The 25,302-nt window shown below is 37.3% G+C and overlaps 1 protein-coding gene across 7 annotated transcripts in view; it reads right to left on the minus strand.

Moving 5' to 3' along the window:
• Positions 1 to 3,012: 3,012 nt before the first annotated feature.
• Positions 3,013 to 25,302, minus strand: part of AFAP1 (actin filament associated protein 1) — a 120,066-nt gene continuing 97,776 nt past the window's right edge. For 3 of the 7 annotated variants that reach the window (XM_080592016.1, XM_080592022.1, XM_080592021.1), the window contains exons 10-19: positions 23,726 to 23,937; positions 21,750 to 21,895; positions 18,051 to 18,168; positions 16,290 to 16,547; positions 14,634 to 14,748; positions 12,667 to 12,831; positions 11,928 to 12,118; positions 10,992 to 11,153; positions 9,122 to 9,184; positions 3,013 to 6,429 (exon numbers count right to left, since the gene is read on the minus strand). In XM_080592016.1, coding sequence (XP_080448142.1) covers positions 6,403 to 6,429; positions 9,122 to 9,184; positions 10,992 to 11,153; positions 11,928 to 12,118; positions 12,667 to 12,831; positions 14,634 to 14,748; positions 16,290 to 16,547; positions 18,051 to 18,168; positions 21,750 to 21,895; positions 23,726 to 23,937 — 1,457 coding nt within the window. In that variant the 3' untranslated portion in view covers positions 3,013 to 6,402. Of the gene's footprint in view, positions 6,430 to 8,977; positions 9,029 to 9,121; positions 9,185 to 10,991; positions 11,154 to 11,927; positions 12,119 to 12,666; positions 12,832 to 14,633; positions 14,749 to 16,289; positions 16,548 to 18,050; positions 18,169 to 21,749; positions 21,896 to 23,725; positions 23,938 to 25,302 lie in introns of all 7 variants that reach the window. The other 4 variants (XM_080592017.1, XM_080592019.1, XM_080592018.1 and 1 more) reach the window with 4 other exon arrangements.

Genomic DNA, 25,302 nt, shown 5'->3' on the forward strand with positions numbered 1-25,302 from the left:
ATTTTTAACATGATAAAAGGGTTCTTTCTTATCATTTCATCATTACAGCATCGTACCATAAGCTGACCTCAAAAAAAAAAAAAAAGTACATGCTAAAAAAAATGTTAAAAAAGTAGTAACTCTAATCAATAATTCAGTGACAGCAGTTATCATCTATTGAAAAATTAATAATGAAACCAGGAATGAAGCTTTTCACTTATGTTCAACTTGAGACCATGTAGTAATAATTCTACTGTGTGAAGCAAAATCTAATAGGAAAATTATTTCCCTGTCATCAAGAGAGCTCATTGAAGAGGAATATCTTTCCTCTAATTATTTCAATTATCTAATATATTCTGAAGCAATAATGTTGCATTGTCTTGATCTTGAGACAGATGTTTGCATTAAAAATCAAATTGAAAAGAATATGATACATTATTTTATGGGAAAGAATGTTTTTGTAACTGGTGGTTGGAAAAATTACATAGTCGTTCTGAGAGAAACCAGCTTCATTTATCAATAGGAATATGGCAGGGGAAGAGGAGGAAGCATACAATAATACTTACCCAGTGCGTGCTTCCAGCTTCCATTTACTGTGGAGCTGGACCTCTCTGCAGCAGAGCTGGTAGCTTTGTGGTAGCTTTGTGTCGAATAGCCTTGAGTCATTCTTCTCTGCCATGAATTTTCTTTATTGTTATGGGCCTGTATAAGCTTTTAGCATCCATAACATTGTGGCAACGAGTTCCACAGCTGAATCATGCAATGAGGGAAAGTACCTCTGTGTAGTTTTGAACCTGCCCCATTAATTTTGGTACCCTGAGAGTTTGTACTATTAGTGACACAGACTATTTCGTTCCCTAGTCACTCTCTCTTTCTGGTTCCATTTTTTATAACCTCCTAACATATTCCTCCCCCTCCTCCAGATTTCTTCCTTCAGAAGAAGCCCTTATCTTTTTCCCCCTTTGGATTTCATTTTAATATCAATATTTTTCCCTGTATGATGGGGTCTCTCTTGCTCTTGTACCATCACCAATATATCTATTTATTCCATTCAGTGTCCAGACTTTGTTTAAATCCTAAAAAAGTCAGTGGAGATATCAGAATGTTTTTCTTCTTTTACCACTTTGTGCAAATTTTTGTGCACAGCAGTTGTTTGAGTGTTATCTTCATCTTTGTCATGGGGACATGTGGTGCCTGGATGACGTATTGCTACAGCTGAAGATGTTTTGCTGCTGACAGCGTATGTTATTACATATGTCTGAACCAGGCAGGGTCTAGAACTCTGTGCTGCATTTTAGACCACAGGGTATTTGCTGGTTGTTTTGTTATCATTATCATTGTTTCTATGCAATACATCAATACATGGATATTTTCTTGGACCTAACTATGATCCATGACCATCTTTGGGTGTAGTCAGAGCTATGTCAGCACTCATAATTATCTGGATTATTTTGTGGAATTGTTTATCTTTTCTTACCTTTGGCAGTTCTTTCTACATTTATTGACATTGTATTTCTTCTGACATTTTAATCACTGGTGAAGTTTCTGCAAATCCTTGTAGCTGGATTTTAGCGTTAATGTCTTGAAACAGTTAGTAACAGCAAATTTTTTCATCTCACTTCTATTTTTTTTAGTTAGTTCTGAATATTCTGATATGCACAAGGCCCAAAGCCCAGCCTCGTGGGATCCCAAGGCTCAGGGCTAGTGGAAAAAAAAGAATTTATGTATTTTTTTTTCTTTTTTAAAACAACCAGTTATTTATCCTACTAAGCCTTTTCCTTTTATCCAGTAGCTATTTAAGATTCCTTTGTGATTGACCTTGTCAAAAGTGTATTGAAAAATCCAACCAGAATGTTATTTTCCTAGATGCTTTTTAACAGCCTCACAGACCTCTTAGAACTTCATGACTAATGACATCCCAGAGTAAAAGCAATGTCTGATGATTCTCAACTTTCAGACAATTTTTTTTAGAAAAGGTCATGGGGGTGATAAAGAATCTAACATTAAAGCACTGCAATACTTATAATTTCAGTGCCTCAATGGAGTAAGCTAAGGTGTTGGTGAGGTCTTTCACATCATTGAATGCCTTTGGTATGCAACTATATAGACACAATATTAAATATAATTTAATACCATAGAGTTTAAAACACCATTAAGTTCGTTTATAATGCATTTTTAGGCCATGAGCCTAAGTAACTTAAGATACTAATTTTTGTTTATATATTATTATACTGTAATAATAGTATATATTACATATTACAACTATTCTAAATAAATACATTTTACATAAAATATGCATATACAGTTTGTCCTCTCTATATCTTTTCTACAAAAAAAAATTCTTACTTTCTCTATAGAAATATTAATAATTTGCTTTGCTTTTGAGGTGGAAGGCTTTTTAATTGCATGAAGGGTAGTGAAATGTTACAAGCCTTGATTAAGTAGACAAAAAGCTGTGTCTACTTGTGACACAATTCTTATTAGTTATATAACCATGACATGTTTTACATACGCTGACCATCTTTTTCTCCTTAGGTCAAAGAGGTTCTGAGTACAGAAAGGAAACCAATTAGGTTGCTTCCATGAATTTAGTAAGATGAAATGTATTTTCTACTAAAACTCGACATTTAGTAATAACTTTAGTGTGGTGGTGGTGAGAGCTAAATCTAGTAAAAAGCAACAAGGAATACTTATGGCACATCATTATGTAATCTCATCTTTCAGTCATCTATAAGGAATTGCTATAATCACAGTTATCTTGCCTGATAATTAGTGCAGTCTGATTCTGATCTATTTTAATTTCTCAGGGGTAATTTTTATCACTGTACATAAAAATGTACACTATCTTATTAATTGGTTTGACATCTAAGCAAACAGATATAGTGATACTAGATAAACAGTACCTTCCGCTATGAGCACTAAATGCATTGAACTATCATTTTCCATTGCTGGGCTTTCTTTTAGATATAGTGTATTCAAGTTGAAGAAAAATTGCACAGTTTAATGGGGACAAAAGTGACACAAAGAAATATATTTACTTTTATATACTTTTTTTTTTGTATTTTCAAGTAACAAGAAACAACAATGCAAATACTTCTTTTATTTATGACAGGTAACTTTATTAATAATGGTCTTGTATCTGTCGCACCTACCAGGTGCCAGTCTTTTTTCACACTCTGCAAGACTTCCTGAAGAATAAACTAGAAAGGCATAAAGTTAGTTGAAGCTGCTAAGACACACATTTGTAGGTGGGTCTGTTTTGGACTTTTTTTTTTTACAGAAGTTTCCATGAATGTGTGCCAAAAATATTAAATACATTGAGAAATACAGTAGAAAGACTATATTTACAGTCAATTATAATGGGCACTGCCAACATATCCAATAACAAAAATAAAACAAAAACTTTTTTTGTGTTTCTTTCATGCTTTTTTTCACAGAAATTTTTAAATATGATTTTGTTTTTTAAAAAATACAATAAGGAAATAATTACATTCTTAATATGAGAACATTATCTTACAACATACAGCCTGGGCCAATTAGTTTGAAAGTGTCTTAAATGAAAAAAAAAAAAAAAAGATACTAAATTAAGTATTCTCTATTTCAAAACTCAAATTGCCACAATCATCTCTTAAAAAAAAAAAAAAAACACTTTGATCCCCTAAGATTATGATCTGTTTTTTAAAAAAGCATCACCCATTAAAAAAAATAAAAAAGCACCTGGTATAGTAACAGGAGTTTGTTGAAGAAGCACAAGTGTAACATTTTCTCAAAAGACACAGAAATGCAATGTTTTAAAATACAATAAATTTCATTTTTAAAAAGTCATACTGCTCTATTACTGACTTTGCCTGGTGACCCTGAAATCCTGAAAACATTGAAAATACAAGCTCTGTTGCTTTTTATAAAAATTGCACAGCAACAGTACTATTAAAAAAAATGGAACATATTTCACAGCACTAGATGTGGTCCATTGAGAGATTATTTCTAGAGGGTTTTTGTTTATTTGTTTCCTCCTTTGAAAACCTTGGCCATTACAAAGAATAGACATGTCACTAAACGCTAATTGCAATGTTACCATTAGAGACATGCCATTACACAGTACGGGGTGGGGAAGTGGCTTTAAGGAGCCTCTGCAGGAGGTTGGGCGAAAGGGGATGGAAGATACAATGCTAATATTAGGTAAATAAGACTGACTCAAAGGAATTTGGCTTTTGATTACTCTGCATTACTTGATGCGGGACCACTTCTTAATGGTAACTGTTACATCCTTGCAAATGTTTACTAAAGCCTAATTTGCATCATAAATATGTACAGATATAAATTAAATATTTATTGAAATATACAAATAAATAACTTAATTTGAAATAAAAAGCCTAAATGAACTTATTTTTGCTTCAAATTTGTTTCTGCTAATATTTATGGGAACTTGGTAATGTTTAGTCCATAGTCATACAGCATAGAATGTGCCCTCCACTTACAGTAATAAGTAAGCAGATGACTGAAAATAATATAAAAAAAAAATCCTGTTTTCAATGAAAACCACACTGACACTTGCTTCCCTATAGTATTTGCATTCCTGCGGCACTTTGTACAATTGCACAGTCCCAGGAAGCAAAGAGCCTTTTCCAATCTTGGACCCCATTTCTCCTCTGCTAAGGGTCAATGTGATGCCTGGCACATTTGGGAACAGGATTTAGCACTTCTGTGTGCACCATTATGGACACGCTTTTCAAACCACTTGGCATACACCTGATTTGGGGAAGCTGCTAAGTACTGGGTCTTTCTGATAGCTCTGCGCATGGGCTCTGGGTTTGCCAATCCTAACAGTTCCTTCAGGAAGTCCTTCGGTGTCCATAACAGGACCGCTGGACCATAATGGGATTTGATCCCTGATAACTACTGTGTTGCCAACTTCTGTGATTTTACTTGCAAGTCTTAAGTAACTATCAAGATTCCAGCACTAATATCTCTGATAATCTTAAAATATGAGTACTTTTTAATTTTTTTAATTAAAGTAAGTTTCTAATCCTCACAGCTGAGGAAAAAAATCTTGAGAATGTGATTGAAAGCTCTCCAAAGTCTTAAAAAAAAAAAACCACAGAGAATAAATTAAAAGAACCCAACTCATTATATATTTTTTTCTCCTTCCTGATTTTTTTAAGCCAATCTTGAGATTTTGAAGGACTTCAGCTGGCATTTTACTGCACGTAACTTTGCAGGAGTGACGTAGATAGAGACAAAGAAGAACAGATATCTACAATTTTACAGACTAAAATGCAAGACACAATTTCCTAGTAAACAGAAATGGACTCCTGTCTGAAAAATCCCCAATTCCTTGTAAAAAGGTTTATAAAAAGAGCCTTAAAATTATCATCCTTTCAGTCTCATCTTCCTCAAAAATAATAGCTGAGGTCTGAAAAGACGAAGGAAACTAAGTACAGCAGTGTTCTATAACTCAAGTTTTACAATACTATATTATTTAAAAACAACAAAAAAAAAAGACTGACCACATAAGCTATTCTGAGTTGCCATTATCTGTTGATTAATTTCAATTATTTTTCTTTTTCAAAAAGTATAGAAAAGAAGCAATATCTAAAAATACCTGTTTGCCATTTAAAAAAGTCAGGAACAAATCATTGCTTGACAACATGACCTTTGAAAATGACTGGTGCTTCGGAATAAAGAGAATGTACTAAAATGCATTTTTTTTTCAAAGTATGGCAGCTTTTTATCTCCCAATGACAAAAGCAACTGTCTTAAAAAGTATCAGAGAACTCTTCACAGCTGAGTTGTGTCATTCCACTGTTTCTCACTGCCATTGAGGCCAGTGGCAATGAAGAGCTCCTGACTTCTCGGTTCAAGAAGGTCATGACCCCGTGAACACATCTCTTCAGTTTTCTTTTGCCACATGGACAGCAGTGTGACTACTAATGAGCAAGCCTTGGCTCAGCAACTTCTGTGGCAAGCAGAGCTCTCCGAGGCAGTATTATCTGCAAGAGCACGTATCTGAAATGATTTCACATCATTCTTAAAGAATGCACTGATCTTCAGTGCTGTTCAGGCCATCTGATGCAATGTAATTAACATTGCTGCTCTATACTGTTTCAGCAAAGTAAACTTCCAATTGCAACTATATGCCTCTTTTTACTTACTATGGCTGGTTTGCTTTTTGGTTTTCATTTTTGTTACCAATGAAGTTGGAAATAAAGAGTTACAGGTAATAAAAAGGGGCACACATAGTTACACAGCAATACAGTAGAGGGAATACAGGCAAATTAGCGCCAAGCTACCATTAACTTAACAGAATTATAAAACCTCTTTTGGCGTATCACTTGATACCACTTTTTGGATGAGTCTTTTGCAGCCTATGTCTTGGTCCATAATAGGTAAGGCCTTTATGGAAAGTGAGTGGTTTTTCTATACTTATGTTCCATTTTTCATCTCCCATTCCTGGAAGGGGGAAAGAAAGATATGGAAAATGTTAGAAAAATCAAGATATTTCACTGATGTCATCAGATCTGCTAAGCCAAAACCAGCTGAGGTCAGTAACAGTATTTCCATTGACTACTGGATCCAGCCACCTACCCACAAATTAGTTAGGGAACGTTAACAAGTATGTCCTGATACGGTCTGTGCACAGCCTCCACCCCTCTGCAACTACATATGGCAACTTTATTCTAGTACTTCCTAGGGCTTTCTAAGTTACCTACGTGAGAGAGAAGTAAGCACTCAATCTCTCTCATAGCTGACACCAAGTCGTTCTACATACTCTTCAATTTTTTACTGTAAAATTCCTGGTAAGCACACATTATGGCTAAAAAGAGAAGCTTACAGGCAGCGTAGAGTAAAGTTAGTTGACACTGCGTTTGTTTCCCATATACAGAATCCAAGTTGACCGATTGCTTATTAAATTTAAGAAATCCCTTTGCTTTTCCATCCCTCAGTTTCTCTGCCTGTTAATTGCAGATAATGACACCTACCATCCACAGCAAAGCATGTGATCTATAATGCTTTCATCCATGTATTTCAGAGAAAGGTATCGCTATTGCCATTTCTTCTGCCACAGAAGTGAAAAGTCACAATGAGATCGCTATAGCTAAACACCTTATTTAATGAAACTTGTGGCTATTGACTTGGGATGATAACTACAGTACTTCCTAATATTACATCAGAACAGAAGATGTGAAGAAGGATGGGCTGAGCCTAGGACATACATGATGTACCAACTCCCTTAAACACATCCGTACAGAGATCAGGAAATAATGAAGTGCCAAAGGAGCTGGCCTCTCGCTGAAGTAATCTCTGTGGAGCAATTCCACAGCTGTTCCTAGCCAGGAACCAGGGTCTACAAATTCCTCTCCCACCCATCAACTCTGCAGAGATACTCTGCAGGCAGCCTGTTAAGTTGGCTCCCAAGCTGAATTCCTGAGTTTAACACTCATTCCACACTATTTAAGAGCTCTAGCTGAAAACTGTTACTTATGTATGTAAATATCTGTTTCTGCTGCTGAAAGCAGTAAAAGCATTAGTTTGGCTGAACAGCTGCATGACCGTGACACCTCTTCAACCATTGTAAAGCACCACTAAACTCACAGTCAGTGATTTTAGCAATGCAAGAAAAAAAAAAAAAACAGTAGGTTTAGAGCAGGTATAGAACAGTTTAGTATTTTTTAAATCCTGGGTATTTTTTTTCCATTTATTAAGATATAAAGCATTTTTAAGTATTCAATTAGAGCTTTAAATTATGGTAAACCTAAACTTAAAACACAGGATTGGTGACCTGTAGATTACTTTGAAAAAGGATGCTAAATATATATTCTCTAAGTCTATGCTGCCAAAGCTCTAAAGGAAGTCCTTGGCTGAGCAACTGGGAAGAGATTTTTTTTTGTAAGATGTGTTAAATAAGCCTTGAAAGCAGCAGTTTCTTCTGCAGGTGTAGAAGGAACATCTCCTTTGTTTCCGTTGCTCCATCAGGTTCAAGTCAATGAAAGAATGTTTAAGTCAACATTATCAAATTGAATGAGAGCTGGGAAACCAGGAGTGCTCATTTTCTTCTCCAAGCCTCAAACATGAGCAAAATGTAAACTGCTGACCTTCACCAATCCAACAGTTTTGAAAACAAATTAGATGCAATCACTACAGTCTCCTTGCTACACATAAAAATTTGATTTTAGAAAGTCATTTGACCTACTTAGATAATCATTTTATTCTTGCACAGCAAGAATATTGGGAGTATTTTACTTAACTCACAATGCTAATGCAAATTGCTGTTTTCTACATTTTAGTTATTCTCCATTTCCAGCACAGTAGATTACCAAAATCACAATGAGAAAAATCCTTCTGACTGCTGAAAAATTTGCTTTCCTTTTTTTTCTTAAAACAAACAAACAAAAAAATAGATGTTACAACACGAAAAGCTAAAAAAATCCAGATAACTGTATGCATAGATATGTACAGTGTTTGTCTTAAGTACTCAACCACCTTGTAGCTGCTTTTAGATTTATCCCTAGATCTGTCTTCTTACTCCTCTCTCTATTCCCCTCTCATGGTGATGCATCTGGAGAGATTTCTGTCAGAGCAGACCACCCCCCTGGGGGCAGCACTCTGCCACACACTCTAACACAGCAGGCCGGACAGCGCACGCATTCTGCAGCAGCAGCTGCCCCAGCAGAGAAGGGCGCAGTGCTCTGGGCTGCTGAGCACAACAGTGCCAAGAGGGTGGCTGCAAACAAAAGGGTGGCTGGTGACAAGCTCAGCATCCTGGGTGCAAGGGTGGAGTGAGAAGGGAGGCATTCAGTGCATTTAAATGCATAGTGGAGAGGAAAAAGAGGAAAGAAAAAAAAGGCATTTTGAATGCTTATACAACCATAACAGTGGGCGATTTGCCAGTTGCTGAACACACAAGCATTAGCACGGACATGAAATCCGTTTCACTCCCACACATTGCACTGACATTCATGCACCAAGAGCCAAGTAAGTTCTGCTCTGGGATACTCACGTGTGACTCCCTTTGTTTAGCCACATCTATAAGGCCTGGGCTCACTCATAACTGCAAAAGGCCAAAAGAATTGAGAGCCAAATTCCACCCTCGCATATGCACATTTAACTCCCACTGAAGGGCGGGTGTGCTGCAGATGCATACCTGATGGCAGGATTTGGCTGCTGCTCCTTGCGAAGGGGCTGAGCACAGCTTGGGTTGCACCGTCTAATTCAGCAAAATTTCACCGTTAATATTTAGCGCATGAGGTTTTTAGGAAAAAGCTGTTAAAGCTGAATTGGATACTTTCGAGTTATTTTTCCCAGGGTAGGAAATACACTTAGTAGCTCCATAGCCTTTCAGATTAGCCTGATTTTATATGCAAGATTCTTCTACAAAAGGACATGACCAAAATATTGTGCCATCCAAAGTGTAGTGATGTCAAACAGCACAGCAGGCTGCGTCCTGTATGGTGCAAGTTGCACACAAAAATTAACTACAGCTGGAAGGTATTCTTTACATCAATTTTTTTCAGGTTTTTATAGTGCCCAGGTTTCTTCCGCTCTACAGATTAAATATGCCTGTCTAGTCTGTAGCACGTGTGAAACAAATCCACACTCCCTTTCGTCAGGCCTGTGCTCTAACTGCTAGACCATATTTTACCAGTAATGCTGTGCTAACATGCAAATCTAAGACAAAATGTGTTTTTAGAGATCATCTGTGTGGGACAAATTATAGTATAATTGGCATACAAAGATAAGCTTCAGAGTACATGAATCCTTCTTCAGTTTTGAAACAAACACCAAACTTCAAAGTTAAATAGCACTGAAACTAATTACTCCCAGTTTAATTATTGTTATCTGACTTAAATGACAGAAAAGGCCATTGATGCCCATGGAAAAGAGGGAGGAAGGTGGGTGGGAAAGTGCTCACATAAGGTACAGCATGAGAATTAATTCATGGCTTGGGCAATGTAGAGAGCTTAATTTAATGGGCGCTGGGAGAAACACAGGGAGAAACTGGGATGTGTCATAAAATCAAATCATTTGGTAAGCTGATGATGTTTTATAATCTAGTACATTTAGGTGCCAGGCTTATGCCTAACACATTTATCACTGTAAATGCGTATTATCAATGAAGACTGTAAATACTTTTAATGAAAGTTACTTAAAAAATCCCTATTTTGCAGAGTATTTTATTATTTTGAGAACAGAAAGGGACTTCAAAGAAGACAGATGTCTAAGATTATTATTGTTTATAATTACAATAAGCAGTGAACTTCTAAATCAACAACAGCTCTGGGCAGTGCTATTACTGTCACCCTTGGTTATATGCTGCCCACGTGCCTATGTTGCTGGCAAATTTAGCCCAATGGTCATGGAAATCTCATTGAACGTAAAGCACAAAACTTGAAAAAAAAAAACTGTAACAATACAACAAGAATGCAAACTTCAGCCTGATCTTGTGAGATTACATTAAATTAATTTCTACTTGAAATGTACATTAAGAGTAGTTAAATTGCATAATGCACTTTCAATTACTGTAATGCAGAACCATTCTGTTCTGTGTCAGCTGGCAAATACCAAACCTGAAAATGTGTTGCATCAGAGAACTTACTGTAACTTTTCAGCCACTTTTCAGCTATACTGGTTAGTGTAACTTAGTGGATTTTGGATGGACTGTCTACACCACAGACCACTTACCTCGCAAATTAAATTTATAAAGGAGAAGAGAAAAACAGGGGAAGAGAGGGAAGTAGAACTAAATCTGTCTGTCAAAGTACTTATCAATTCTTCTGCAAACAATTCCCCGAAACCAACCCTGACTGGAGGACGAGCATGCAGTATTTATAAAGTAATACAAATAATCTAGATATTGTACAGTCTCTTCTTAAACCTAAATTTTACCAACATAAGCAGAAGAAACCTATCTTTCCCTCTCTCTACCTCTGTCCCTCTACATGCAAATAAGACTTTTTTTTAAAAAAAAAAAAGTAAGAAGAAGGACAGAGAAAGAAAGCTACACATCTTCTCACCTTTGCTTTTCGAAGTACATGGCCTCGACATGGAGAATTATTTGATGAAGGAGGTCGCTTCAGAGCTGCTGCGCTGTTCACAGGTATTGAGCACTCAGTATCACTGGTATCACAACTGGAGATTGGAGAGTTTTCCAAAGTTCGGTGCTTGAAAATTGGAGACTAATAAAGAGTGAAAACCCTACCTTGAGTTTCCTCCAAATAGTCACACAGGCAGTATTAGACTTAGAAATTAGATTAGATTAGATTAGAAATCTTAGATTTCTAGACTTAGAAATCCAGAAACTATTTTTAAAGAAATCATACTCATGATAATGTTGAATAAATGAAAACGGGGCTAGAACAAAAGAAAAAGAAAAAAAATTCTATGTTCTGTGATGAAAATTAAAGTTCATTTTCTGTCATGAAGTAACAATGGGTCATAGGGAGGAATTGACATCTCTCTTAGATCCCTCTAATACAGCTACCCAGCTGCTTCTGGCACAGCTCCATAGCATGAGCCAGGTTGCCACACTCCATCAGGAATGTGTGAGATGCAGCCATTGCAAAGGGTGACAGTGGGACCAAAACAAGCAGGTCTCAGCCACTGCATGATGATTTGGTGCATTTAAAACTTTCCTTAGGATGGAGCAATGTCTCAGTTTATGCTCTTGCAAAAATTGAGGACAATGAGGCATCGACTTTTGTGCCTTATCGTATCATAAATAATAGCTACATACATACTACCTGTGATTCCCATGTCTTCCTGCTCCCATTGCTCTAGAAAGTATACCAGATGTAAGTGAAGAATGCAAGCAATGCAGAAAGGAAATAATTAATTCTGTTGTTATTTCGCGTGCTTAACAAACTTTTTGAAAACTCTCACATAACATCCATTTTAATGGAGCCCTTCTAACCAGTGGTACTAGGGTTTGCATATTCAGTGGATTGGCATACCTGTGGGCTTGATGTTCCTGACTTGGGCTCAATAGCCAAGCCCAGTGTGATGCCACCAGCCAAGGCTTTCTTAAGGCTCTCCTTCACCTCAGTGAGTTCTAGCTCCAGGTTTACACGCTCAGCCTCCTTTGCCTTACATTCCTCTTCCAGCTTCTTTAACTTGTCTTCAAGAATTACTTGGGTCTTCCTGCCTGTCATCCACAGAAATGTTATTTCAACAATGAGCTTAAACTGACACTTTCAAAATTTTTTTTCTTTCTAAGAAAGTAAAGAACAAGAGTTCAAAAAATCAATGACTTCACAAAAATGTTGCATATTTTGCAAAAAAACATTTTTCCATGTAAAAATCTAGTAACAGAAACCAAATGCTTTCTTTCAGGTTGCTTCCCAAGATTTCTAGTCTAGTTGCAAATCAGTATTTGTTTTGTTACTCTCCCATGTCATGAAAATATAATTAGCTAGTCGCAATAAAATTATTCCTGTGTTCTGCTTAAGTCACCATTACTGTTAGCTCATAGGTATACATATATATGTATATATACACATCAATTCATATATATACACACATATTCATACATTATGTATGTATATATGTATAAAAAACAAATATAGTTATTACAGAGTATAGTTTAACATCAAAGCCAAGCCTCGTGTAGAACCACACCTTCGTCCCACAGTGCAAGGTTGGGAAATTAAGCCTACCGTGGGCAGAATTCAGCACAAAAAAAGCACCTCATACCAGCATTGACTTCAATGGCAGCGCGTAGATCTTTTCTTTCTTTTCGGAGCTGGGCCAGCCTATTCCGGAGCACTTCCTTCTTCTTTAGCAGTTCCTCCTCTTTGCTCTGTAACCTCTTTGCATCTGCCTCCACACGATTTTTGCCATATTTGTACTGTTCTGCGTCTGTACATATTAGATGGCAGTTATTTATTTCATTTGCCTGCTCCCATTCAAATTTTGATCACAGTTTAAAATGGGAGACAAAAAAATGTAGATTTCTCAATTTAACTTTGGGTTAATCAGGGTTTTGTGGCATAGATGTTTTTGTACAGATGCTGCCTCAGCTGTTCAGGCAGCTCATTACCTCAATGACTTGGTTAAAATAACAGTAAAACCCAAAACTATGCCCTATATCTGAACATCGCATGAAGCACTTCATGTTCTGAGAAACTGGTTTAACGCCACTCTTCCATGGGCTTTTTCTGAAGGTCTGTGATTCCTGCTGAGCTCTGAAGCACAGCTACAGAAATGCTATGGGATACATAGTTTGTTCTCTAGGTTTATACGTGAAAGATGAGAAATACCAGTTATTTTCTAGCACATTGGTTTTTAAAAATGGCCTTGCCCTTCTCTGTAGTTCAGAGGAAGAAAAGGAAGCTTCTCTTTATCTCTGAACCCTTGATTTTTAATTGGAAGTGGTCAAAGATAAAACTTCTTGGTTGCCATTTTTACCTATTTTCCATTTCTACTTCAAGTACCTACAACACACATCTTTTCTCACCTGACTGAACAGAACACAATGATACTTAAGAGCTCTCTTTCTTCTTCTTTTATTTTATTTGATTTTATAATTTTCCATACAAATGCTTTCTTTTCCTGGCTCACGTATGTGTTCTAATTTATTTCACAGCCACTTCTATACCTCTGCTCCAGCTGCAGACCCAAAGGAAATAGGTCACCACACAGATCAGTTAGTCTGCATATTTGAAGGCAGTCAACTTCACTTAAACCATTCCTGACCAACAGTTGTCTAACCAGTTTTAATTGGTCTTTAGCATCTGAGATACCTTTACTCCAACAATCTATTCCAGTACAAATTGACCTGTACAGTTAGAAAGACACTTTTTTTTTTCCTAAAGTCTAACCCAACTTTCCCATGTTCCAGTTAAATCCACAACTTCTTAAAAAATTACCATGAGCTGAAAAAGCCACGTTCATTCCTTCATTGGCAGAAGCCAAATTTTGGAATCTATATCTTAAAAATTATAACTCTTTTTTGTCTCTTCTTCGTTAAGGAAAACTGTCATTGTGAGGCTTGTTTTTAATTGCTAAAAATTATAGTATTGGGAATTAGACACGTTTCTCCTCATAAATTCCTTTCTTCCTAAAATTCCTTTACTGAACCTTCATCTCACGAAGCATATTTTCGTATTACCTACAGGCAATCTACCTGTAGATTGTAGATTGTAGAATCCACGTTCTGAATTTGCTGTTTATGGATTGAAATCTCGTCTAAGGAAGCTTTTGAGCTTTATAGTTGTCTTCATTATTTTGTTGTACCTTTTTCTTTTTCATTAAAGATAACAGTAATTCTGCTTATGAACAATATAATGTTCTAACATCTTTCCTAGCTTCTCATCCTGCTCTTAAACAGGAATACAGAATTATTCTTTGCCTCAAATGAACAATCATTACTGATATATTTTTTTTTCCCTTCTGCTCTCATGACTTTTTGCAGCCACAGGGCCACATTTCATATTTATCATTCTGCCCTTGACAACCTTTTATCTCATGGCATGGCTGGAGTAACACTGAGTAACCGATGTACACAGTATCTCCTATTCAAAATCTTGGTGGGCATCTCCTGCCTAGTCTCTCAGCCACTGAATTAAAACAGTGGTTCTTTATCATCTGCCAAGAAGACAGCTGCCTTGGGTATCCTCATGTCTGCATTCACAGTGGCACCAGTGAGGAGATATACTTACTGGACGCTGTGCGCTTCACACAAGACACTGACTCAGGTTTCTTCGGTTGGCTGTTTAATGTTCTCACTTTTCCTGTGATCCCATTAGCAGTCGCAGGAGGTTTCTTGCCTTTAAACTGTTTGAAAACAAAAGTACAAATGGTCTCTGGCTATTCCTGTGCCACTAGCACTGCAGTTATCCTTTCATCAAGGGCAAAGCTTGACAAAAAAAAAAAAAAAAAAAAAGAGTTGCCTTATCAAAGAACCTTTACAGACTGCATTGATCCAGCTGGAGATGGCGCATCCTTCAGGAATTTTCTCTCTGAAAGCTGCCTGCTCAGCAGGATTCCAGAAGTGAAAACACCAGGAAACACAGGATAATGAGTGGATGAGCACCCCATCTCCAGTGGTATCCTGGTTTCCAAATTATTCAAAACTCTGGCATTTACTGTACTAAGTCATTATGAGGCAGAAGAGTTTTACCTCAAAATAATTTCACACAGTAAAGATTCTTGAAACACAGGTTTTTCAAGGTTAATTGCATACAGAAAGATCCAACAGGGTTTGCCATACAAAAATTTGACACCTTCTTATTTATTATATAGTCTTTCCATCACCATGGTATGTGGATTTATTTATTAATTTTTTTAATGATAAAATTACTACACATTTTAAAATATTAGGAGTTAATGCATTAACCTTCTCTTCTACAATCTCTAGCTACTAGTTAAAAGTTTTCCTACTTAAAAAAAGGCAAACTCTTATAATGGCCAGACAGGACTAGATGATCTTGGAGGTCTTTTTCCAACCTTAAATGATTCTACGATTCTATAAAATTACCAGAAAAAGTATGTTTTACATCCAAGGGGAGCAGTATGGACTGAAACCTAGGATGAGAAATGCTGTCCTGCCTACTCCTGGTGTTTCAATCTGGAAAGTGTTAGCCAGGCATGAGGCATACCCGTGACACAGTATCTTCACCTGCTTCTAAAAGCTTTTGAGGACTGAACTGAGAGTGCAATGAGAAGCCTGCTGCAGCAGACTAGAATCAGGGAAATTTATTGCAGAAGCCCCATCTTTGATTCTGCAACTTCACTGAATGCTGTTATTTGAATATGAGGTTTTTGTAGGGTTTAAGTTAATGCACAATAAAACAGGTACCTGACACAAGGGAAATAACTCTTATCTAACTGTGCAGTTTCAGATTAGATTGAAGGCCACACATCTCTGTGATACTTTGACAGGCTTATGCCAATGACCAGCTTTCGGAGACTGGCTACAGGCTGTCACAACCAAATTGCTGTCACAACCAAGCCATATATCACTTTTTTTTTTTTTTCTAGTCATTATTCCTTGCCTAAGGAGATAGAAGGTGTCTCAATATGCATTCAGGTTAAGTTTGGAAGGCTATATTTTATTTTTTGATGTTATCTGCAATCTGTAAATTGTCAAGAGCGTGTTGGGAAGGCCTTCCCCATAAGCCACAAGGAGACAATGCTTCCACAGCAGAATTTACAGCTTAGCAAAACTGTTTTATGGCCAGTAACTTATGGCTAAACCCCAAGCACTTCAGTGCTCAGATTGACTGAAATAGCCCAACATCCTTAAGATAACAACCAGATAAACAGAACAGACAAAAAACAAAAAAAGTTTTGTCAAGTATTAAATAGTACAGTACCTGCGAGACTGATCCCCTCCCCACAGCAGAGGTATTAGTGACAGACTGAGCAGAAGACAGATTGGATGAGACAGGGTGTTTGTAATGGTTAGAGGAGAGTTTGTCAGTAGACAACCTATTGGCTTTTCTGTCAGCTGGCGGATAGCGTGCAAAGATTTTTGGAGACGGCAAGTTATCGTACAGGCCTGCATTATCATAAAGCATTTCTTCTCCAATGTTCCTGCTACGGGAAGAAGGAAAGCCATCTTCTGGTTCCCACTGCAACACACACACTTTGGCAGTTAGTAAACAATACACCATGCAGAACCAAAATGAAATTAAAACATTAGTAAGATTTTTGACCATAGCAAGCCCTCTGCATTTAGCAAGCATAGGCTTATTGCTCACACTTGAAGCTAACTACTTAGTAAGGTGGGAGAAGGCACAGTGTGGAAAGGAAGCATTGCATTACATGGTTTATAGCCTTTGCATTTCAAACAGAATGAGCAAGCCAGTGCTATCCTAGCACTCTCCCTGTTCACATAGTGTACCATCAGTTTTTAATCTCTAACACTGAGAGGGCACAAGGAGACTGTGTTAACACAAGGAGAATGTGTTAACAAGGGATACTCATGGGCTGTACATCTGGTACATAAGTTGGTAAAAGTAATAATGCCTAACAGCTAGCTGAAGCTAAGAATTGTTGGCTTTTTTTTCCTTTTTTTTTTTTGTTTTTTTTCTTCAGGTTTTATGTCTTTCCAGTGAATACCAGCTGCTGGAATGTTAGTATTACATTTTCTTTGCTGGAGGATCATTATTCTGAGCTAACTATCTAAAATAGCTACAGGCCATTTGGCCATTTCCTTTTTTTTTTTTCTTCAGAAAATGAAAAGCTCAACAACAATACTCCAGTGATTCATTCAATTAATCTTGAAAGAAACCAAAGGCCTGGTTGCCAAATATCCTTCCTTAATCCATCCTGGCTGTGGCAGTATGCTACTCATACAAAGGCTTAAGCACATCCAAGAACTACACACTCACCCCCCATGCTGTTGCGTGCAGTTCCCAACAGGGTTTTTTTCCTACCATCTTTCTGACATTACTCAGACATGATGGACGCCTGTACTTGCAGTCCGCTTAGCACTTTGAAGCAATGAATTCTTCTGAGCTCAGCCTTAGTGGGGACCTTTATGAAGCAGCCCAACTTAAGGGCTTCCATATCTTGCCTGTAAATTTTCTTGAGGACCACATATTACTTTGGGTTAATATCCATTATGTGTTAAGTGCTATTACACAGCTGCCTATGATCAGCTCTGCAAGTTAGAAGGATGGAAGTGAACCCTGTGGCTCTCCTTTGGGATCTGCAGTACCTGCTGTCATGAGGAACACAGCCCCAAGGATGGAAAAGGGTTCTGTTTTTTTGTTTGTTTGTTTTCAATTGAGACCAACAAATGCCTGGTGTAACTGAGTACTCAATTTTGCCAGGTCCAGTGTGATTGAAAAATACCCTCTTAAGACGGTACTGTATTCAAGGACTTGGCAACAAATCGTCAACAGGCAACTGCTTTCTAAATGCACGTTGGCTCACATGCAGGTTAATGTAAGCAATATGTCCCACGCCCCTAATACCCTATAGGTGTGAGAGAAGTTTGCAGTCCCCAGTCAAAAAAATAGGACTTCATTTGGAAACTGCCCAGTGGGCCTTTTTAGATAATATAATTTTCAGATGTCCATGCATTCAACACATGCAAACCATTTGTTCTGTGTAAATTCAATTCTTACCGATCCATTTATGCAGGGAACATCATCATAATGAAGTGCCATTCCACTCGGACATGCGTAGCCATTGGCAGTGCTTCCCCGGTACGGATTTGTGGATATAACTCGCCTGTTCATAAAACTGAAAAAAAGCGAAATAAAAATAATAAAAAACAGCACTTGAACCGAGTCTAAATGATGATTCAGTGGTATGTTCCCTGTATCTGATTTTGTAGTCTGGAAGCACATATCTTCTCTCCTTCTGCAGGAAAGCTGAGGACAGTTTTCCCTTTGCTACTCACATGTTACTGCTAGCAGCCAATATTACACCATATGTTTCTGTACTGTATTCTTACAGCGGGGATAAGGCTGTGTGAAAGCCAGGATGGCAACAGCTGTAACTGCTCAGTGGCATGTTTACATGGGAACCTGCTGATCTATGTTATAAACCAGCTTGCCAGTGTCACATAAATGTTCCCTTGTTGTCTGCATGGGGGAGAAGCAGGTGTTTCTGAGTGCACGCATGTCTGGGGGGATGAGAATTTGGAATCCGGAGGAACAATAATTAAATCCAGCAAAAAAAAAAAATGAAAAAAGAAGTGGAACTTGGATAAGATCTGAGTCAACACATCCATCAAAATTTGCAGAATAATTTATTCCCCAAATTCTGGGGATTTTTCATGTCCACGTCAGAACTTTTGGCTAGGTAAAGTTTGCACAATGGCACTATGCTTCCCAGCTCTCTGGGTAACTGCACGCAAATATTCCATATTCTCATTATTGCTATGTTTCACACAGTGGATGTGAGCCCTCTGAATGCTTCAAAAGGGATATATATTTTTCCTTTTGTTTTCTCTTCCCAAACTCTACCTTGTAGCTTGTGTTACTGGAATTCTGAAGAATATCACAGACTACAGTGGGCTTTGTGTTGGGAGCAAAGATCTAACAATGCAGAGACTGACAGAATCAGGCCCAATAGCAATAATGACCTCAAGAGTTAGTTGTCCTTTCTAGCAACCTCTGAAATTGAATGAGGTATCAAGTGAGATCCCAAATAATTCCTACAGATTCGGGTATATGTGAATGGGAAAACAAAGCTTTCCATCTCAAACAATGGGACCATTCAGGCTCTGTGGTGATATTCATAAAATATGACAAAGCCCTACTAAACCTGAGAGGGTCTTCTGTAGTGCTGGCTGGAGCTCAAAAGTTCTGTGGTTTCAACATTCGCTTTCTTTTGGCTTTGGAATAACATATAGTTCACTGAATTTGTTATTCAGAGAGAGACAGACCTCATCCAGCTATGGCTCACCTGAGCCATGGGAGAGCCAGGTTCACAGGAGGGATGAACCTGCCTGGTTGAGTGCGAGCCTCTTAGGTCTGCCACAGCCCCAGTGAATGCACAGGCAGTGCATGGGTGGAATAATCATTAGCCACAAGCTTTTCTTGTTAAAACAAACAAACAGTAAAGAGCCTAAGATAAATGCCATGATAAAAGTGTTTATCATATCTCATACTTCATTAGACATTATTAAAGGGCTGCATTTGTTTACTGCTCCTCTTAATGAAGAACATTACTCAAGTGTTTCTGGTTAGTCTAAAGGACTGCATTTGGAGCTGTTATTGTAGCTTCATTTATTTATTTATTTAAGTATCTTCATTGAGAGTAATGCATAATAGCCAAGTCTGAAAACTGGGATATTCATTAACAACATCTGATGCACCTGCACTAACTGTTTCCACCACCACAGTAAGCTAACATTTATATAAGTATCTGCAAACACTTCATAAGCATTATTTCACTAAGCCTTTCTAAACCAGTTTACAGATATATCCATGTAAATTAATTGTATTCTGAAACTGCTAGATGGGAAAGCCAATGGAAAAAAAAAATTTGGAAACAACTTTTATTCAGCCTTTCCTATATGCCTAATGATTTACATACATGAAATTGATGGGATTATTAATGAAGAGCCGATCACTCAGCACAGTAACAGCCTCAGGAAAAGAATAACCAATAAATTGAAGTGACTGAATGATAACCAATGCTGTAATGATAACTGTTGTTAATTTGGAATATTGATATTTGTCCTATAAAGAGTGGCAATAATATTTTGTTTACACAAGCATCATTGTCATTTCTCCTTATTTTCTAGGAGTAGTTGAAGATCAGCAGATGGCTACTCTACTTGCTTATTGACAAGCTCTTACAGTCTTTTTAAGACACCCAATGAATTTTAACTAATTCTTAATAGGGGAATTCTGCTATTTTGCAAGTTGTTTGACATTCCTTTCTAACATGTGGTTTAGTTGCATATGTTTTTTCACTTGGCTCCAATTAATATCACATTTGTTCAGAAAAGGAAAGCCAAGCAGTATTCAAGGGGAAAAGGTTTCCATTCTGTTTCTTTCTTAAATGTGGTTATTGCGAGATGCTGACCGAAGCAAAAATACATGTCAACATAGGATAAACTTTTTGAACCCTATAAACTTCAAATATTAATATAAGTCTATAAGCGAAGTGCATTTTGATTCTATCAAAATTATCTGTTTTTTTGCAAAACTGGGATTATGGTAACATTGAGTCATTTCCTATCAAAAGAAGTTCAAGCTAGATCCTGAATGAAACTGCATTTTCCCTTGCTGAAGCTCTTTTAACACCTAGCTAATGGAAGAAGAGCCTTCTTTTGGAAAACTCTGAAGCTTTTGCCTTTTTTTTTTTCATATTCAGTCTGTTTAAAGTTATGACAGGCAGATGGGTGTGATTCTCTAACGTATTGTCACGAGAATTCCATATTTGTGGAATTTGAAGGAAGTCTCATTTGGCAGAGATGAGGGATGACGCCTCTGCAAACTGTCTTGCCAGGCCACCCCTCTTGTGACCCCAGCAAACCACAGAGTACATCTGCAGCAGGAGATGTCGTGTGTCCCACTAGTTCCTTCGTTCCCATTTCTAAACAATCTTATCTAGCCAAGGAAAAATGACAGTCTCATCCCACTGGAGACTGCTTTAATGCCAAAATTAATTAATTAATTTACTTTGAACATGTAAATCACTCTATATGCTAAGTATGCATTACTTTTTTCAACACAGGATTGGTGATGGGGAATTCACTGGAGTGATTTGCATTTTAAACAGAATTTCTGGGCTGTACCCAAGACTCCCTCCCAATTTCCACCTCCTAAATTAAAAACTAGAAATAAATTGAACTGGAGCTTGACTAAGTTTTTAATTAATCAAAAAAGAACTTAAGAAGGAAACACCGAGAAGGTGACTACTCAAGATGTAAATCTGCTGCACATTTTTAGTGGTTCTGTTCAGATACAAATATTAATATAGCCAAGAAGTAAATAATTTTAAACTGCATAGATGCATAGTTATTTACTTTTCAGCATTTGTCCTCTTCTAGTGATAACTCCAAGGCTTCAATCAAAATAAAATATTAAAATATAGCATTTAATAAGGAGACACTTAAAAAAAATGAAAAATGAGTCAAGATTTGAGTAAAGTTGGATTGTGTCCGCATTTTTACAGAACTTTAGCAGGATGCCAACAAGATAATCTTAAACACATCTATCATGCTGTGATGCTGGGACACTTAAGGATTTCAAAATCTGGTAAAGGGCTGGGGGGATTTGATAAGCTCTGTTGGCACCAGAGTTAACGTGCAGATATAAATTCTCACAGTACTGAAAACACGCGGGCAGCTGAATGCCTCTCACCAGAAGGTCTGTTTTGCAGCCTGGATGACGCTTGCTGTCATTTCCACGTCGATGTAGTCATAGTGCAGAGCTCCAGGGTCTGTTGAAGATCCTGTTTCTGCCAGCAACATCCCTATCCATCTGCCCATGTCTTCAGAGGAGGATGCCTGCAAGGAGAAGCATACATAAGGTCTTTAGTCAGCCACTAAATTGGGGTTGTCACAGAATTATTTCAAAATGTTGCATTCTTCTTGGCTGACAAATTGCTACCATATTATATGAGAATCTCTGGCTTTCTTCTGCTGAAGTTAGAAAACCCAGGATTTCTCACTAAATCTGCTTTGCTAGAAGTGCACTTTAAGTAAGCCATGTGCTCATCAGTTATGATGTAATACAAAGTGGGCAATCTCCATAAATGAAGAAAAAATAATCACTTACGGCTAGTTGATTTAAATTCAAGTCATGCTTATATTAGACCTCAGAAAATTGAAAACTGTAACAGAATTATTTTCCTAGGATAGGCTGGGGGATTTTAGTTAGGATGAATCCTGAGAATAAAGTATTATTGCCAAGTAGAAACAAGGAAAGAAAATAATGAAACAGTAGAAGAAGTTTTAGCTTTGTTTTTTGAAAAAATTCCACTTGCATTTGTCTAGCTGATGGCATTTATTTTCCTAGTGGCACAAGTAAAAACAAATACTGTTAAAATATATTTTTTTAAAATCATATTTTACTTCAAGTCACCAATCGCAAAGTTAAAGAGCAGCAAAATAAATAATTGAAAAAAGGGTGGGAAAAAAGAAAGTGTGTGGTTTCTAAATTATTATTATTAATTTTTTTTTTTAACGTTTCGTGGCCTTTCATAGCTTCTTCAGCTGCTTTCTAGTTTTTCAAATTCTCTGAACTGCTCACATGCAATAGGACTTTTTGCAAGGACATGAGAATAGTATGACCTGCAGTGGGAAAACCAAAGTGGTCAAAGTGCCTGTTGTGCCAATGAAAACAAAAGGTTGCCTCCTGCTAAATCTTCACTCTGCTTCACTTTAAGTGGCTTTGCATTTCAGCTTTCAAAATATAATGAATACAGCCCCCTGCAAAAATCACTTTTCAAAGTTCAGTTTTGACAAGATCTGAAAACAAGATCTGACATAGTTGTTTAACTTAATGTTGGCTTTTCAATCACATCTTGCACTTGAATTTGTGGCAGAGATGTTAAATGCTCTAAATAAGACTAGACATAGCCACTGAAGGCAATTTTCTAGATCAGATGGGTTTCCTATACCAGTTTGCCAGTCATCAGCAGTTGCCTACTGTTTTAGAACTGGGATCTCATCAGCCTGGATCCTTCCCCAGGTCAGATCAGCAGTTGTCCAGGCTGCAAGGACTACCACTGAGCTCTTCTCTGCTCCCATCCATCCAGGCACATCATTACTGTGCAGCTAACACGGGTGAAGGTATGACTTCTGTGGTGCTAGAAGTACGTCACTGAATACACATGCAGTGTATAAAGAGACTCACCAAGTTGCTGGCATAATGTCTTTTCTTACTGTAGAGCTACATTAACTGGAATTCAGGCTGAACAAAAGTAGTTCATGTAAGTAACAGACAAATGAGGGTTAAGATCTTGCGAGTTCCCATCAACAGTGGTCCATTATTTAATTATTAATAAGTTATTTACCCAAAGTGATTGTAACTCTGATACAAAAGTGTGCCTAGAGAAGGATCACAGAGATTTTAGTACCAAGTCAATGGAACACCAATGCAGGGAAAAAAATCTGACAGAGATTTCTGAACTGCATTATGCAACTTGGCCCTAAATCTCAGTTCCCCCTTTGCCTATAATTTTTTTTTTTTTTTTCCTCCCTCCAGTATTTGTTATCCATCTCAGTAATAATATTACTCCAAAGATTTTTCAAACAGCCAGTTAGTATGGAAGTGATTCTCTAATTTAGCTTGTGGTAGTCCCTACAAGTCATAGCCATTAGCAGCCACGGCACCTCAAGCACAGCAACCTCCTGCCCGTTCCGAAGCAGCCGGAAGGTCAGGGGATGCTTTGAATCCAGTCCTGGGATGACTTCACAGCCACGGAGAGGGATAGAAACAATGTGCGTCTTCAGATCTGTCCTGTCCTTGTGGAAAATGAGTTTATTATCTTTCACTCGGCACCAGCGTTCACGCCAACGGTTATTTGAGAGCACATTGAGATATCCTGCAATGAAATGAAATGTGAGATGTTTTACTCCTGACTTTTTTTTTGGGAAAAAAAAAAAAAAAAAGAACACTACAACTTACTTTTCAGTGTAATGCTAGAACTTAACTTATTGCTCTTACAATAGAAAGGCCAGATGGATTTTATGAAGACAAGTAAATGACCTTGCCCCGCAAAAAGCACATGAAGATGTGATCCTGCTCACCTGCAAATGGTTTTCTGTGTCAGTCACTGCAGTGGCTGGGTGAGCAGGAGCTCACCAAACCCCAAGACTTTAGTAAGAAGGGAAGAGGGAGAGTAGTAACAAGTACATACACAGCTGATGTGCTCACACAGCTTTTTCATAAAAGAACCACTTCCTTAGTGTATAATGGTTTTGATAACTGTGACTGCCCAAATTTTCTGGGAAAACCACAGTTGCTATTATATAATTAGGTGGTGAGCTGGCTTCTGTAACATCCACAGTCAGAGTCCCAAAGACCTACTAAGCTCCTTCCACTCAACGACGGTTCACTCTGCTTTGCCAGAAGGAACAATTAGCACAGTTAACTGTACACCATGATGTTACCTGTTCTGATTTCATTTAGAAAGAAGAATGCAACACTTCTAAAGAAGAATTTAAAGGGTCACTACTGATGCCAACAGAAATAAAATTAATATTGGCTTAAAAATCAAGAAATAAATACATATAAAATTTAACTACAGTTTACACAAGCTTTTTTTTTCTTCTCCCTTTTTTTTTTTCCCCCAAGGATACTACAATACCCTTAGAACAAATAAAAATTTCATGACTAAATTGCATTTTAAATAAACTCTGCTTTTCATATCATGCTCTGTAACAGATGCAGACAGTATCTAGGCATATAGAGTCAGAAAATGGGGAGTGTCTTTCCTTCCCTGTCCCATAGCGACAATCATTCCAGACTCAGATGTTAAAATCAGGAAAATGAACGTCCAATATTGCTGTCTTGTTTTACTTGTAAATAGAAAAAAAAAAAAAAGGCAAACAAAAAAATCCTCCAACTATCTTTTGCTTCCAAATTACAGTTATTTGAATACAGCATGTACAGAGACAAATAATACCTTGCACAGGCCAGAATTTATTTTAAAAAAATTCTTCTTTCTCAGGTCTGATTTTCATTTAAGCACTTAATCTTATTGGATAACTATCTCTTTGGTTTTCATTAAAACTATGACTTATCATTATTTTTTCTGGATTTCCCTTCCAACATTATGATTCCAATGTCAAAACTTGATCCAACAGGATATAGCAGATCAGAATTGCGCACATCTTGGAAGGTGCCATAAAAAAGGAGGATGTGCACAATCCTGTGATTTTGGCTCCTTGTGATGATCACACTCCAA

The sequence above is a fragment of the Anser brachyrhynchus genome (genome assembly GCF_964034855.1).
Source record: "Anser brachyrhynchus genome assembly, chromosome: 4".
In the NCBI taxonomy this organism is placed as follows: Eukaryota; Metazoa; Chordata; class Aves; order Anseriformes; family Anatidae; genus Anser; species Anser brachyrhynchus.